Source organism: Camellia sinensis, chromosome 9 (genome assembly GCF_055761805.1).
Source record: "Camellia sinensis isolate YWXY chromosome 9, ASM5576180v1, whole genome shotgun sequence".
Lineage (NCBI taxonomy): Eukaryota > Viridiplantae > Streptophyta > Magnoliopsida > Ericales > Theaceae > Camellia > Camellia sinensis.
The window spans coordinates 161,996,077-162,014,017 of NC_138969.1; the positions used below are offsets into that span (position 1 = coordinate 161,996,077).

The following is a 17,941-nucleotide window of genomic DNA, read 5'->3' on the forward strand; positions in this document are numbered from 1 at the left end:
AAAAATATATACTGGATTCTCATTTTTTTTTATATTTTTGATATTAAGTGAATTTTTAAAAGATTTTTTCACAATTTTTTAAAATTTTAAGTATATTTATGTTAAGTATGTTTAAAAATTAAAAAAAAAATTATTTAAAATATTTAAAAAAATTCAATAAAAAAAAAAGAAAAAAAACACAAAACTAAATTTTTTTTAAAAATATTTTTGAAAAACTCTGATCAGGCGGTTCAGTGTCTGTGTCATGCAATGCCAAGTCAACAAAGTACAAAGCTGGACAGAAGAATCGTGAAACATTTCTACACAACCTAGCCTACAAGTCACGTTCTCTCTCTCTCTCTCTCTCTAACACCCACCTCCCACCTCTTCGGGTCTTCGATTTTTTCTGTTTCAAATCTCTCTTCTTCTCCTAGTCATAATAACAGGCCTCCATCTCTCTCTCTCTCTCTCTATTTGTTTTCTCTCTCTAACTTCGTTACAACAAACCTGTAAAAGCATACATATACAATCACATATATATATATTTGGTTCTCTCTCTACATTTGCTCGATTCAGTGGTGTTCCAAACTTGTGGTTAGATCTGAGGCGGAGAAGTTTGAGCAATGATGCGTGGTTTGACTTTCTACGAGAGATTTTCCCGAGCTTTCCATGACAATTCGTCTCTCGCTAAGCTGCTTGTTGTCTTCACTGTCAGGTATCAACTCTGTTCATAATTCCTCTGTTTTTCTATTCAGTGTCTTTCGATTTGTTTTCGTTTCTATGTTCAGTTCATATCATATCTGTACTTGATCTTTTTCTTTTTCTTTTTTTCTCCTTTGAGTTCGAAATTGCGTTTGATCTGGTTTTGTAGATCAGAGTTCTTTGGTTTATTGTAATTAATTTAGTTATTTTTAGATTCAGTATTTGTTAGTCAAACTGATATGGATTACAATTCTTTGTAATTGTACCTAGCGTTAGTCAAATGAATTTGAAGGATAGGTACTCTTTGAGCTACTTTGAATTTGATCAAATTACAATGAGAGCTTATGATTAATGTCTCTCTTATTTTCACATTCAGGTTCCAACTCTGTCAAAAGTTCCTCTGTTTTTCTATTCGGTTTTTTTTTTTTTTTTATTTGTTCTCGTTCTATGTTGAGTTCATATATGTATTTCATCTGGTTCGGTAGCTGAGATTTCTTTGGTTTTTACTTTTTATTCAATTCCATTGTTTTGCTGCTCTATTTTTATGGATTTGTTTGTTCACAAGTGTGTTTGATCTTCGGATTCACTATTTGCTACAGAGATTTGTTTGTTCGATCTGGTTTTGGTTTTGGTTTAGGTTTATTGTAAATAAATTAATTTTCTTCAGATTCACTATTTGCTCCACTGATTTGGATCTTAATCTTACAATTACAATTTTCTGTAATTTTGTTTAGTGTTAGTCAAATGCGGTTCGAATGTTAGGTACTCTTTTGAACTACTTTGAATTGATCAAATTACAATGAGATTATGATTAATGTTTTTCAATGCTTAGATCCCTGAATTGGAGAGTAAGAATATGTGATTTCCTGCAAACTGCTAATTTTTTTGCTGTATTGTGTTAGGCTGTTTCTTCCGTTATAGTTCCATTCATTACACTGTATAACCGCTTTTGGATCCATTTGTCGATTGGAGAGTGCACTGCTTTACAATTGGCACATAGACTGCATAATTGTTGGGTTATTGATTGGCCATGAAACAATTTTGTCGATTATATAGACCTTCACTTCTTCAAGCTGTTAGATCATTAGATGGCGAAATCTTACACAGATCAGGTGATTTGATTCGAATTATAGTTGTTAGCAGTCATGGGTTTTATTCCCACTCGCCCTTCAAGCCACCCCAAGGCTTAGATCGGGAAATTACCTGATACATATGGGACGTAGAATTACATGTCTCCCGGAGGCGAAGCCTTGGACACCCTCATGAGCATAAAAAATAATTATCGTTGTTGACAGTGAGATAGGCTTTGTAACATTGCTAATCCTAGTAGCCAAAGGCGTTTAGTTCAACACCCGAAGGCTAATTAGTCTTATTGGGAGTGGGGTAGCTACTAAGATTGGCTGCATAACAATTGTATAAACATTCTTAGGGAAAACCATCTAGTACTTTTTCCCCTGTTGGTATTTTTGTTTTCTCTCGACCAATATTCCTAATGCTTTGGTTAAATATGTGATTTGAAAGATGAGTGACTAAGCATGTAGCCAAACCTATAGTTATTCAGCTAGAAGTGTTGAACATGAATCTTGTGGATACATCTAAGCATGTATCCACAATTTGAAGGGATTTTTCTTCCTCTCCTCTTTGGTTCATTCTAAGAAGTAAATTTTCTCCTGCCTTTCATTGTTGGCCTGTTGAAATATCATTTTTCTTAGCTTATACTTAAACCTAACCGAGGTGGTTTTGGCAGTGGTGGGAGCCTTGTGGCCTATTCCGAGTCAAAATCATCTGATGGCATGAACATTGTTAATCCATCTGAGGCTGATAGCAAGAAAAAGAAGGTGGTGGTACTTGGAACTGGTTGGGCTGGAACAAGTTTCATGAAGAATCTGAAGAATTCGGAATATGATGTCCAGGTGATATCACCTCGTAATTATTTTGCATTCACCCCTTTGTTACCAAGTGTTACATGTGGCACAGTGGAAGCGCGCAGCATTGTTGAACCAATTCGCAAAATCATTAGAAAGGTAAAGAGATGTTGGCATCCCCGTGAGAGACTGTTTTATCATTTCCAAGTTTTATTAAAATCGTTTTTGTTATATGTCCCACCTAAATTTTCTTCTGAAATGATCTCAACTACAATTGTAAGTTGTTACTGATCTTATTAAGTCATGTTTCATGGCAAAGTTAACTTTGCTCATATATCATATCTCCTTCAATCTGTGAAGTGTAGAACTTAAAACAAACATGTGCTTAGGGCCCACAGAGCTGGACTGGTTTCCAATTTCTGAGAAAGCACAGTTTCATGCTCATGGAGTTTGCGAATCATTTGTACAGAATAAACAACAGTTCCACATTTTGGTAGTTATTTTCACAATTAGAATTTGGTTACTGACGAATGCTCTCCTTTCCTTGCAGAAACATATGGATATTCATTACTGGGAAGCTGAATGTCTCAAGATTGATGCACAAAATAAAAAGGTTTATTGCCAATCAAATCAAGATAACAATTTAAATGGGAAAAAGGATTTTGTTGTGGAATATGATTACCTTGTGATAGCCATTGGAGCACGTGTTAATACATTCAACACTCCTGGTGTTGAGGAGAATTGCCATTTTTTGAAGGTATGTTATTTTGGTACTCTATTACTTCACAACTTGGTGCCCTACCATCAACTTGGTCTCCCACAATGATAGAAGACCTAAAAACAATATCAATTTAGTTAACTTTACTAAGGTGACATGAATGGAAATTAGAAATAGATGCTTCTTTTATGTAGGATGATGCTGGAATATGAAACAAATTTTCATTCATCAAGGAACAATGTTATTTGGGGATTTTCGTGATTTGAACCTTGTCAGCTTCATCCATATATGCACATTTGTAGCCAATGTTTCTGGAAAAATTCACTTCATGCAGGAAGTTGAAGACGCTCAAAGGATCCGCAGGACTGTTATTGACTGCTTTGAAAGAGCCAGCTTACCTACCCTAACTGATGAAGAGAGGAAGAGAATTCTTCAGTTTGTTATTGTTGGTGGTGGACCATCTGGTGTTGAGTTTGCAGCAGAGCTTCATGATTTTGTTAATGAAGATATAGTGAAGTTATATCCCAATGTTAAAGATCTAGTAAAAATAACACTTCTCGAAGCAGGAGAACATATTTTGAACATGTAAGGATATACTTACTCTGAAAATCCTTGTCGTTTCTTTCTAAGCTGTACTTTATTGTTCAGATGATGGATGATCTCCTTCAGCTCCATTATTAAATGATTTCTACCATTTTACTGCCTATTAAAAGAAAAGAACTACGTGGATGATGTTTTTGAAAACAATATTTTTCTTGTTAAAATTGGAGACATGAAAGGCATGAAAAAGGTAATTGAAAATTATGAAAAATCGGATTGTAAAAAATGATCTGCAAGATTATTCAAGGCGAATCATCCTCTAAACAGATAATTCGTGATGTTTGATGCTTGCAAGTTATATAACACTAGAAGTATAAACTCACATGTCTGCTGCATTCATGTATATATTTACTTGTATTCATGTTAATCACTTGCATGCCAGATGTTAATTTCCTTACTTCTCTTGAGTTGAGGTATGCAATTTCATTGGAAGCATTGCCATTTCTTCAATTAATAAGTTCTCAAACAATTGGATTTCTTGGTTTGCAGGTTTGACAAAAGAATTACAGTTTTTGCAGAAGAAAAATTCCGAAGGGATGGTATTGAATTGAAGACTGGGTCAATGGTAGTGAAAGTATCTGATAAAGAAATTTCTGCCAAAGAAAGAAGTGGAGAAATCTCTTCCATGCCATATGGCATGGTTCTCTGGTCAACCGGTATTGGGACTCGTCCAGTTATAATGGAATTTATGAAGCAAATTGGTCAGGTATAATTTCTCCATTGCGATGAAATTATCATTTGTCTAAAAATCCAAGCTTTGTTTCTAGTTGTCAATGTTGCTCAGAAGATACCAATTTAATTTTCTTTTTAGGTATTATGTTATTTTTGTATTTTTTATTTTTACTGAGAAAACTTCTGTTTCATGGAGAACAGACTAATAGACGTGTACTTGCAACTGATGAATGGCTTCGTGTGGAAGGATGCGATAGTGTATATGCACTAGGAGATTGTGCCACAATTAATCAACGCAAAGTCATGGTACCTCTTCGCTTTCTCTACAGCACATTTTTATCTAATATATTTGGTTGTTGATCTGTATTAGTAACAATTTTTTTCTACGAGTGTTTTAACACCAATGGAGACAGTTTGGACCTTTACTTTGAAAAAAGTGCATAATGGGAAAGAGGCTGTATACTCTCGCTGCTTCTATATATTGTGTTATAACATTGTTACATTGTTAATGTTCCATAAGTGGAGTTTTTTTTTTTTATATTTTATTTATTTATTTATTCAGCACATACTTGGATGATAATGCTTAAAGCCTAATTTTTTGTAAATGTTGGTGAAGTAATTAAGTATGCAGTCATGTTCTATTCTTTTAGCCTTTGCTAATTTTTTGCTTCTTTTCTTGGCATTTTACTTCAGGAAGATATTTCAGCAATATTTAGTAAAGCTGACAAGGACAACTCTGGAACCCTGACAGTTAAAGAATTCCAAGAAGTGATCGACGACATTTGCCAAAGATACCCTCAAGTAGAACTGTATTTGAAGAATAAGCAGATGGGCAGTATTGTTGATTTATTAAAAGAAGCTAAGGGGGATGTTGCAAAAGAATCCATTGAGTTGGGTATTGAGGAATTAAAAAAACTTTTCTCCCAGGTGGACTCCCAGATGAAAAATCTTCCTGCAACAGCCCAGGTTCTTGTTAAATGAAATTATTTCATGCTGAGCCCGTATTGGTATATCCTTAATGACGCATGTCCTTGAATGTTGCTTAACATGCCCTTTTCAATGGCATTTCAGGTTGCAGCTCAGCAAGGTGCCTACCTTGCTAATTGTTTTAACCGTATGGAGGAGTGTGAGAAAAATCCAGAAGGTCCTCTTCGGTTCAGGGGAGAAGGTCGCCATCGGTTTCGTCCCTTCAGGTATGAGTATAAATATAAATATAAATATATATACAGTACATATATTTTCTTTATTTATTATTGTGGTACATAAGTGAAATTTTATGCCTATAATTGAGCAATGCCTTCTGGTCATAGTTGAATTGAACCACAGGCAGGGGTGCCACTGGTTATGCTGGACATTAATTTCATGAAGTTCACGTGTGGCCTCTAGGGTGTTGGGGATTTAGACCACATTTTTTTTTTTCCTGGAAAGTAATAGGACATTGATTTCATGAAGTTCACGGGAAGCCCCCACTCATGTTGTAACCAAGTGTTTTGCTGACTATTGCTTATGCCTTTGAAACGACAAAATCTAGCTCACATTCATGATCACTTCTTCAACAATAATTTTAGCATCATGATAACTATTTTGGTACAACCTAGTAATTTGCTCCCTCTTGACGATGTACACAGTGGCCGAAAGCAAGCATTGACAACAATATATTGTATTCTTCCCATTAAAAATTTGGGTCTCCTTAACTTGCCTATCCCAAAAAAAAAAAAAAAAAAAAAAAAAAAAAAAAAAAAAAAATTTACCTATAGCCATGTTGAGTCTAGCTCTATAATATACTGAGAATGGATGCCCCCTACATTGAATCACATGTAATTTTGTTGTGATCTACTACTCACTAAATTGGTGTCTTACTTTGTATCTACTTATTCATTAAGGTACAAGCATTTTGGACAATTTGCTCCATTAGGAGGAGAGCAAACAGCTGCACAACTCCCCGGTGATTGGGTTTCAATTGGCCATAGTAGTCAGTGGCTTTGGTATTCTGTTTATGCAAGGTAATTGCCTCTTTCTCCTTCATAACTATACCTATCGACTTAGGTACTGCTTAAGCTTGCTAAAAAATTATTTTATCGAGTTGCAAGACTTTAATTGTTCTCGTAAAATTTCAGCAAACAAGTCAGCTGGCGTACGAGGGTATTGGTGGTATCGGACTGGACTAAGCGCTTTATTTTTGGAAGAGATTCGAGTCGCATTTGAGGCAGCTACTACATACATACCGTGGATTTTCCTTAAAGCCTCTGTAGGTTACTTTATTTTTAGCTGCATTTCGACATTTGACAATCATGGAAAATTTTTGTTATGGTATCTTTGCTTGTTTACCCAATTTATCACTTTTATGAGTTGTTCATTTTTGCGGCTAAAAGTCAGCTCAGATATTTGATTGGTTACCTATGTTGAAGGTACGAACTTGTATGGAAACAATAATGTTTCAGAGCTTTAATTTGAGAGCTCTGCTTTGAAAGTTCTAATAAAGTTTTAATGGTGGGTCTGACATAATGATGCGATTTTTTGGCTTGTGTAAGTTTTCTTTTTTTTTTTTTATTATTATTTTTTATTTGCCACATCACTAGATTTCATATTAGAGCTTTAGTTTTAGAGCTCTCTATCACTGCTCGTAAGAAAAATAATAAGGCTGTGTTTGTAGCCATTAATGCAGCCTATGTACCTGATGATGGAGAGTCGGGTACTCGAATTTTCGCCTGATTTTACAAGCAGCTGCATATCATTAATTCAAAAACTGGTAGCTAGATATATTCCTGGGATATTTTTAGGCTGAGAAATTTTGGAGACATTTCAAATCTAATTGATTTTTAGGTGGAAAGACCTCAAAGCTATAACGTAAATTATTTATTTATTTATTTGTTTTTCACTTTTATAAAAAGTTGCTTGAAACCACATTAAAAAAAGAAAAAGAAAAAAAAAAGGGTCGAATTGAAACAACTCAAAGCAAAGCAATTTGCTTTTTTGTTGACTTTTTGGTTGGTTTATTTCCATTTTTAGTGATTTAAAAAAAAAATTAAGTTGTGGCTCTTACACTTTACTCGATGAGACGAATTAAAAAATTAAATTTTTTTTATAAAAATTTTAAAAAGAAATTTGAAAAAACAAAAAGAAGTAAAACAGTGGGTTTTTAAAGTTTATTTTGCCTTTTCAATTTTTATATGTAAATTTTTATTTTTATTTTTATTTTTATTTTATATATTCATTTACACCAGATGGACCAGAAAAGTAAAAAATTTTGACATAATTTAAGTAAAATTTTGAAAAAAAAGATTTGTTTTTTTCTTAGTTCCAAAACCTATTGGACAGGCAATATGCTATTCTAATTGTAAGTGATCATATGGAACAAACGAAGTGGTTAAATACCTATTAAAAAAATAAAACAAATGGTCAATGGTGCTGTATCCCCCTTTGTTTTTTAGGTCGGCAATGGTGGTGTATCCCCTTACCATTAGGTCGGTCGCTTTACTCTATTTTCCTAACTTTTGGTTTCCAAGTTCAAACAACTCTGATCAAGGTTCACCTACCAAAAAACAAAAATAAATAAATAAAAAAGGTTCTGATCAAAATTTCAAGGTCAATCAAACCAAATCAAACTCTAAGTCTCCTAAAATGGGATTGGCCGGCAAAATTTCGGATATAAAATAAATAAATAAAGTTGTAAGTGTGCATTTCATGTGAAATTATTGAAAAATATTTTAAGTTAAGAAGTAGGATATAAAGTTGTAAGTGTGCATTTCATGTGAAATTATTGAAAAATATTTTAAGTTAAGAAGTAGGATTATGAGATTATTCTGTAACCAAATGTTCTTGGGATTACTAGGTATAAATATTATTTAGATGACCCCTTATGCTGTGTGTGTTTGGTTGGGAGATTTTAGGAGGGATTTGGAAAAGGAAAGGGAAAAGGTGTGTGAAACTATGTGAATTATAAGTACATTTTTTTCACATTTCACCTACCTTTTCCATTTCCCTTTCTAAATCCCTCCTCAAATCCCTCAACCAAACACAGTATTAATGTTCCCCAAGTCTACTTGATTTTGTAAATTTTTAACAGTTGGGTTTTGACCTGAAACAAATGTGTTAAGGGGTCAATGCAATGCATCTTAATATGCAATAATATATATAAAAGCCTAATCATCCTCAAAACTTTTCTTCATTAAAAAAGTGATACAATAGGATATGCAAATTACATTATATAGTCCAAATTAGTGATGGTTATCAACTATATTATAGCATTTAGTTATGAGCCATTGTGGTGTAGGGTTAGTTAATCGTCAAATCAAAATTCATTATGATTTATTGTGCTGTTTGATTATGGTTTGTTGTGATGTTTAATTATCTTAAATGGTGTTGGTTACAATTTCATTATGGTAGATTTGGTTATAATCAAAGTAATTTCGGTACGTCCAGTGTTAAAATTTTTATTTTATTTTTAATGAGGAACTCGTTGACTGCTCTTTCGATGAAACTTGAGATAAAATTTCGAATATAGGCAACCACTCACTAATTTAAAACTTGTTAGCATTTGCTAAAATATAATAATATGAGAATTATGCTACTGATAGTCCAATAGACTACCAAAAAAAAAAAAGGTTAAAATTGTAATACAATTTGTACACATCATAAAACATTACTAATATTTTTATACATCTTTTAGATATTTATTATATTTTTTTTTACATATCTTCTAGTATTATTTGACGGCTAGAGGGCTCTCATCAAACCATCTTCAATAAGATAACTAAAATTAAGCGTTAAAATATGAGTTGACTAACAAAAAGTGATACTCAATTTATGTATTAAAAGTTTATTAATTTAGAAAATAAATAAATTTTTTAATAGTGTAACTAAAATGTGTGTTAAATGAATATAAAAATAAAATAAAATAAAATAAAATAAAAAATACAAAAGTTGCCAATAGCCCGTCCCTCTTCTCTGTATCTTTCTCTCTTTTCTGCTTATTTTGTTAACTATTCACAATTAATACACCAATTAGGTCTCGTTTGGGGAGTAATTATTTTAGTCAAAAAGTTAAAAAAAAATCGCTATAAGTTATCACATCACTCTCTCTATTTTTCTATACATCTTTTCATAAAAAATTAAAAAGTTATTAAAATAACTTGTTTCCAAACCAAACCTAACTTCTTATACTAACTGTAAATCATAGAATAAAAACGCAGCAGATAAAATATTTAGATCATACCTTTAGATGATAGAACCTCATGGGTAAATCACGTGCTTTCAGAATCTTTAGATGAACCAACCCAGCAGTGAAGTGATATTACAGAATGAATATCACCCACATAAATCACAGTGCAAATGACTTGATCGTTGTTTTTGGGAGAGAGTCAGTATATGGGTAAAACTCAGATCATACGTTGTTTCTCTCATAATCACCCATAACCCATATACCAGATATATAATGTGTTATTATTATATATCCATCTCAGTTAATGGAGATAATATCTGTATCCTGAGTGGTTATCCTAAATTGGTTTGAATTCAATTTCAAAACCTATTTGGATAAGGTTCAAATTCAAATTCAAATGGTTATGCCACATGGGCGCCCATTACTAACATCTCCCACTCGCACATGAGTTGGCATGACACTGCCACATCTCTATCTCAATCTCCCCAAAAATGAACAATCTCATACTAGCCAATGCACCGTGCGACCGCTGAGAACACCTGCATGTGGGAGCTCTATACTAGAAACTCAATATGAATCAGTATAGAGACATCAACCCAAAAAGAACAGAGATTGTGTCTCATATACCCCAGACTCATCTAATTACACTGGTCCAAAAAACATCTCTAATCCCTCAAAAAGAGCATGTTTGAACCTCTCAATTCTTGCAATATATTCACACTCAATTCGCTTTTCATACAGAGCGATGTGAGTTGCCGGCAGTGAATATACAGCGGTGGTGTAATACTAGATGATCTTCCCTTTGCCCTCATGCCATTTAGTTTAGGATTGACCGCTTTCCCAGTGATGTCCTTTAAGGCCGAATCATACATGACCGCAGGCAACATACCAAAGTAGCAGAACATCAACCCCTTACCTTATGACATAGTCAAAAGTCACAAAAGGATACATAAATGAAAGTCATATCAATAATGACATGTAAGACTCACGCGATGAGGAAACAGGGATCCATTCTCTCACCTCATTACTCGATCGCCAAGCACATGTAGCATGAATACATGTTACGGTGGAGTAACTCTTCCATAAAGAGTGACGTCATACTCGATACACCGTACAGATATTAGTCTAGTCGCTTTCTAGCGCCTAACCTGAATTCTCTATTTGCTCGCCTTCCAGGCGCCAAATGAGATCTCGCATCTGGCTAATCATAACAGGCACAACATGGAAAGTGGGTACTAACATCCATGTTTGGTCCTTAACACGACCTCATCTTGGTTGTAACCAAGGCGACATGCATAGTGGATCATTTAAGCCTCTCTTGGCTCCAAATAAAAATAAACCACTAGTCTCAACCTTGCTCGCTCCCAAGCGCCAAGGGCGATTGCTCGTGTGAGTGAGCCAATCTTGCCTGCTGACATCATCATCTGCTAATCATTATGACACAAATCATAATAGTGTCAACATCCCATCATCTCAAAATAAGTGATCGATTTTAAAAAAAATTTGACCACAGCTTGCGTAATTCTAGATTCCAAACATAAGCCTTATCAGCACCTCTTGCGATAAGTATATACAACGGAATCCACCATGTGCGCCTCACATGAAGTGATTCAAGATCACAATTCTAGATTCCGAACATAAGCCTTATCAGCACCTCTTGCGATAAGCATATACAACGGAATCCTCCATGTGCGCCTCACATAAAGTGATTTAAGATCATTAGCTCTTGCGCAATTACCTCTCTAAAGATATTTTGGTGACCAATTTGCGTTCATTCTGGATGCGCCCAACTAGCGCATTGAATCTTACAAGGAGCAAATTAATATACTACTAGTAAGGCATTTTATCCACAGTCTAATGAGTAAGGTCAATGTCTAAACAACTCAGTTGACCATTTACCAAAGATAACACTTATCATGCCGAATACGCTCACATAGCGTACCTTAGGCTCCCACACAAAAAAAATCAAGGAATATAGGTCATCTGTTTCTCCCAAAGACAATTCGAGGATTCACTCAATAGCTAAGGCTCTGGCTTTTACCGATAGGTAAGTCAATGGGTTTGCAATTTTGCATCTAGAATCATTCTAGGATATTCCTTATGTAAGTCATCGAAGACAAAATAGGAATTCTCCCAAAACAATCCCTAAGGATCGTACATCCGAGCATATAAATTACATCACCCATGTCCATCATATCTAAAATAGAGGACTGCCCACCCTAGGTGGCGACAACCTTATAAATTCCTGGCTCATAATGACTAAGTAAGGAAAAACTTCTTTTGGACCATTGATCATGTCTCAGTGGTCTTCATCGATCATCGTTGGCCTATCATGGCTTGGCGAAATCTAAGAACCACTATTTGGATAACTGTTTTAGGCTGTAAAAGATTTATTGGAACTAGCAACCATTTTGCGCTCCTAACTTTTCACCAAAAAAAACATAAGGTAAATCCCTACGGATCTACTTATTCAATTCTCCAACGAGAAGTTGGGTCACAATGTCCACAAATCAATGTTCCGAACTTATGTCAATCATAGCCTAAGTCAAAATAACCTCACTCCCCAGGAAGAAGTCAAAATAACCTCACTCCCCATGAGGAAGTCTTCTCATGGTCTACACTTTCCTCAATGGTGCGACTTTTCGGTATCTAGCGAGCCTTAAGCCTCAACAATGACCATCCAAATTACGCATAACTTTAGAATAGTTACGTGTCATAATGGAAAGTCAATCAAATTATAGAAAAGGTTAATCCTCAAAGACTTTGTCTTAAATCGCGTAACATTAATCCACTTTCTAAAAACAGAGGATTAAAGCCTTTGGCAATATCCTAGGCTCTTTATCATCTTGCGGAGCAATCATGAATGTTTCCTTCTCAATCACCCAGTGATGACGTGGAAAATTTTCACATTTGCTACCACGCAATTAAGAATATAGAGTATTCTTCTCTAATGGAGTAATCCATTAGTAGGCACATCGCTCCCACTGTCCCTAGAATATTGGAGATTTCTTTCCATTCTCAACTAGGCTACATAAAAGCGTTATGCTTAGAATTCTTTGTCTTATAGAGTTCTAAAACTCTATTCACGTCACCTTTACTAAGAAAACTTTATGTGACTTAGTTACACTACCATAAAGCTGCTTACCTATATGCACATGACCCAGAGGGGTTTACATGACAGCATACAATAATGCGCCACATAACCCTTTGTGTTTACAAGACAGCGTACAATAAAGCGCTATAGAATCTTAGGTCTTAACTTCGCAATCTTATGAGAAGTAAAATAAAGATAAGCTGCTTAACGGTTACAGATCGCCCATAGATGGCTTTCTGCTAACTCATTACTCAAATGGAGTGTAAAATCTGATATGGAGGGCACTTAGTTAGGGATATAGGCAACAAATTAGTGCAATTCCCAATTTGGGAAACACTTTTGCGCCATTATCCACCTAACATTAACAATATTTAATTCCTTATCTCTACTACACCATTGTGTTGTTAAGTACTAGGAATAATCAATTTTCTAAGCATCCATTTCTCTTCACAGAGTTTCCTAAAATAACTCAAATAGATACTCGCCACCTTGGTCAAAACTAAAAGCACAAAAGCTGTTATCTAATTGATCTCAACCTCATATGTGCAATGTCAAAAAAATCATCTCAAAACGTTTGACTTATGGGAGATCAAATAGTCTTGACTCAGCTGCGTATCGTAATCTATAAATGTGTCGAGATTGAGGCTTAGCTATCATACCCTTACACATATCTAGTCACAAAGATCATAGTGGACTAAATGCGCCAATTCAAATGACCTTCTATGGCTTTCCTATTTACTTGTGCGCAACCATTGCGAACAAAGTTACACATTCACATGAGAACAAGATGTCATAAGTGAGTGGGCCCGAGAAGGCCTACTCAAACCATCGTGTCATCATCTCATTAATGTGATTAAGTATAATAAGCCACCGGTTCATGACCAATGTCATAAACTAATTACAATCATCTTAATGTGTGAGTTCTCGAAGATAAGTTTAAAAGGTTTAGGCCCAACTAGGTGATGACTCATGACTAATTCATATTCACTAGATCATAAAAGGATGTCATGGAAATATTAAGTGCGCCTAAGTCGCAAATTTAACTAGTAAGTGCTAATCCTCTGCACCTTCAAATCAGTTTTATTCTCCATACACTTTAATGCATCTAGTTGAAAGGTGACGATACTTCTCTTGCCATCTCTGTTTCTCGCTTCATAGTTACTTGCAATTAATTCTACTATCCACAAGAAGGAGAGAATAAGCTATCAACTATGACAGCTCCTGAAAAAACTTAAGCGCGAATTAGGCTAAAGAGTCTAATTCAACACAATGCTCTTGCTCTCACGAGCCATGCGTCAAATTCTTAGAGTCATAACAACCTTGTCGGCCTTGACCTTTTCATTACTATGCTGCAACGTTTGCGCTTAGTGGTAAATGTTATTCAAAACGTTAGCCTAGTAAAGGAATCACACAAAGAAGCACCTCATTCATGTCTCACACTTAAGTGTGGAAACAAAGTGTCCAGACTTAGACAAGTTAGCAATGCTAATAGATTTTGCAACCACTTGGCGCTAATCTTTTCACTTAGTGTTAATAGATTTTGCTGCTACTAAGCGCTAATCTTTTAATCTTCAAGTGATACTTCAACGCACACTATTATAGTGCATGAAATTTTGCTCCATCCACTCCCAATAATTAAGTAGAGAGCAAAATGCTGCTCATACTGGCTACTCGTCTTACACTTAATGACTAATTTATTTAAGCTCTCATTTCTTGGATGACGTGACTCTTGAATGTTACTTCATCCAATGATGTAACATTATTTACAAGTCAAATTACAAAGTCAATCCGCACAGCTCAATAGTCAAGATCATATACAGATCTATTGAGGGCTTACTAATTTCATAACTCCAAAACTCGCCAACCAAAACTATGTAGCGTGCCGCTAACCATAGCGCACACATTAGTTTTTATTGTGCCAAACAAGGCAACAAAACCACGGCGACTTTGAGTCATGTTTCCTTACTTTGGGTCAATTAAGGTTTGACCTAAAGTCTCCAAGACTTTTGCTCATCTAAAGAATGGGATTAGTTTGTTCACATTTGAACATCTCTACTAAGTCTAGGTCAACCAAATTAACTTCTATAAGCTAAATCAATTTAGAGACAAATTCGCATTAGGATTAATTTGATTAGCATAATATAATTTTGCCGCAAAAATCTAAATTAAATAGTGACAATATTACACAAGTCGCAAGATCGAAAATCCGCTATGCTCGTAATCATCTCTTACGCCACAGGTGACAATTATCCAAAATTTAATTTAATTTATGCGCAAAATATTGGTTTTCGGGAGTTAATCTACAAAGATTTCTCTCAACCGAATAACCTCCCACTGACTATGGCATATACAAAGCATAATAAATTCCATGCAATAGCATCTTAATGTAAATTTACAAATAACTCATGCTATATTCATTTAATAATGGAATTCTAATAAATAAATAAATAATCATGCTCCTCTAATTACAACATATTACAAACTAAAAAAAATATGCTGTATTTAATATTCAAATTATGCCATAACAGAAAGTATATCATACTAAAATTTTCTGGAATTTTCTGGTATTTTCTGGAATTTTAAATAACTAATAAATACACATGAAATCAGAAATAAATATTCCAGAATCTGATAAAATGCTATAACTATATCAGTAAATAGTAAACTACATCAATAGTCTACAATAAAAAAATTCAGCCCCAGAAACTTAATCATGCAACACCAGATGCATTTTAAAGCAAAAATAATGCATTATTATTTTAGGAAAAATATTTTTTATTTTCATAAAATTTTCACAATTTTACAGAAGATATAAAATTTAATTCTAAGTCTAATGGTACCAACCATGCTTAAAACAAAGCTATAACGAATAAATTATGGCCAATTAACGCAATTCATAATTAAAAAAAAACAAACAGAGCCTTAGAGCCAAGCCAGCGCGGAAAAACTGCTCGGCTCGGCTCGCCGCCGCTTAGCGCAACTCGGCGCGAGTCGGCTCAAAGCGGCGCAGCGCACGGCGCGCGCGTGGCTGCGCACGTGGCGCGGCTCGAAGCGGCATGGCTAACGCGCGCGCGTGGAAGGGAGGGGACAGCTTGCGCGTGGGAAGCGCGCCTAGCGCGTCTCAGCGCGTGAAAGCGCGTGGTGGCGCGTAGTGCTGTTGGGCGGCGTCATACAGCGCGTGAATCACACGCGCTGCCTTCCCGGATGTTTTCTGGTCCGATTTTTGTACTGTCGGACTCCATTTTTCACAATAAAAACATTTATGGCATTAAAAATGACATTTAAACAACATAAAATTGAGGTATATCACTCTCTCAATCTAATGGAGTTAAAATGCAAAAAAAAAAAAAAAACCGTGCACTTCATCTTCCTCCTCCATTAATATTCATGCATATATCATGTATATATATTTATATAAAAAATATACACATATTTATGGCTCTGATACCAATGTAAATCATAGTATAAAAACGCAGCGGATAAAATATTTAGATCATACCTTTAGATGATAGAACCTCGTGGGTAAATCACGTGCTTCCAAAATCTTTAGATGAACCAACCCAGCAGTGAAGTGATATTACAGAATGAATATCACCCACACAAATCACAGTGCAAATGACTTGATCGTTGTTTTTGGGAAAGAGTCAGTATATGGGTAAAACTCAGATCATACGTTGTTTCTCTCATAATCACTCATAACCCGTATACCAGATATATAATGTGTTATTATTATCTATACATCTCAGTTAATAGAGATAATATATGTATCCTGAGTAGTTATCCTAAATAAGTTTGAATTCAATTTCAAAATCTATTTGGATAAGGTTTAAATTCAAATTCAAATGGTCATGCCACATGGACGCTCATTACTAACACTAACATATAACTTTTTATCATTAGAAAAAACAACAACAACAAATACTTTATTAATTGTTTTTGTAATTTAACAACTCGCAATAGCAATGGATTTGGAGATGCCATTACAATTTTCCTAATATAATTTGCCAAGCACATAAAGGTTCAATTAAATTTGATCCTCTCTTTGTATTGTCTATGAGCTGCCACGTGTAAGACCCCCAGCCTAGTTATCTAATGACATTCCCTTCCCTGGGTAGTAGACAAGGAGAACAGATTGGACAGTGATAAAGATATTTGGAGGAAAAGGATTGGTAGAACATGGGTTTCTTAAAGTTTAGGGGACAAGAGATTAAGGGGTCTATTCTAATCAATAGTTACATATATATATATATATATATATATTCAAGTTTGATCAAGTTGTTTATCTCATAGACTCTCCAATCTTATCTTTATCATCTGTAGTGGAGATGGAAGAGGTAGGGTTTGTAATGCCAAACCCTTGCTTTGTTTTTGTTCTGAATTTTACAAAGCAATTGTGGATGAAATTGATGTAGGGGAAGGAATGTAAAAGAATGAAGTTTAGTGAATTAAATGACTATAAAACATTTTCAATTCATAAAAAGTGTGAGAGATCCACCTAAAACACTTTCTACTTACAAATAATTCAACCTTGCATCATGTTGATAGTGTGGAGTCCATGATTTTTGTGGGTAAGAAGTGTTTTATGTCCTGTTCTAATTGATGTCGATAATTACGGTTTAGTTAGGCTCGATTTAACTTGGTAAAGATATGATTTGACTCGATTCGTTAGGTATATAAATGAGTTCAAATTAAATTTTTAAACTTTTTTTAATAAACAAGCTAAGCTTGAGTTATAACTAATTCCACTCATTTATTATTATTTATTTAAATAATAAAAATATATTATTTTTATATTAGATAATGTAAAATATGTTATATATATATATATATATGCAAATTGATCAAGCTTGACTATCGGGTTGAATTTTTTTCTTATTATTGAGTTTCAAGTCAAGTTTGAGCATTATTAGGCACCGTTTGGGAAGAAAAAAGTCAGGCTTTTTTGGCTAAAATAGTCACAAAAATCAAAATAGATTATTTTAGCCACAAAAAACAAAACATCAAATTCAACCCATAATCATTACAATCATCTCTCACAAAAAAAACTAAAAAAATCAAAAAGCCTTTTCCCAACCAGGCTAAAATAACCCAGGCTAAAATAGTCAAAAAATTAAAAACCAAAAAACCAACCCACTTCCCAAACGAAGGCT

At 34.5% G+C, this 17,941-nt stretch overlaps 1 protein-coding gene across 1 annotated transcript; it reads left to right on the top strand.

The window, feature by feature from the left end:
- The first annotated feature begins 209 nt into the window (after positions 1 to 209).
- On the top strand, positions 210 to 7,041 carry LOC114318304 (external alternative NAD(P)H-ubiquinone oxidoreductase B2, mitochondrial). Its single transcript, XM_028265157.2, has 10 exons — positions 210 to 694; positions 2,429 to 2,705; positions 3,097 to 3,303; positions 3,599 to 3,849; positions 4,354 to 4,570; positions 4,738 to 4,842; positions 5,230 to 5,502; positions 5,608 to 5,729; positions 6,420 to 6,539; positions 6,654 to 7,041. The coding sequence occupies exons 1-10, from the start codon at positions 603 to 605 to the stop codon at positions 6,739 to 6,741; spliced, it is 1,752 nt and encodes a 583-aa protein (XP_028120958.1). The 5' UTR covers positions 210 to 602; the 3' UTR covers positions 6,742 to 7,041.
- Positions 7,042 to 17,941: the final 10,900 nt, after the last annotated feature.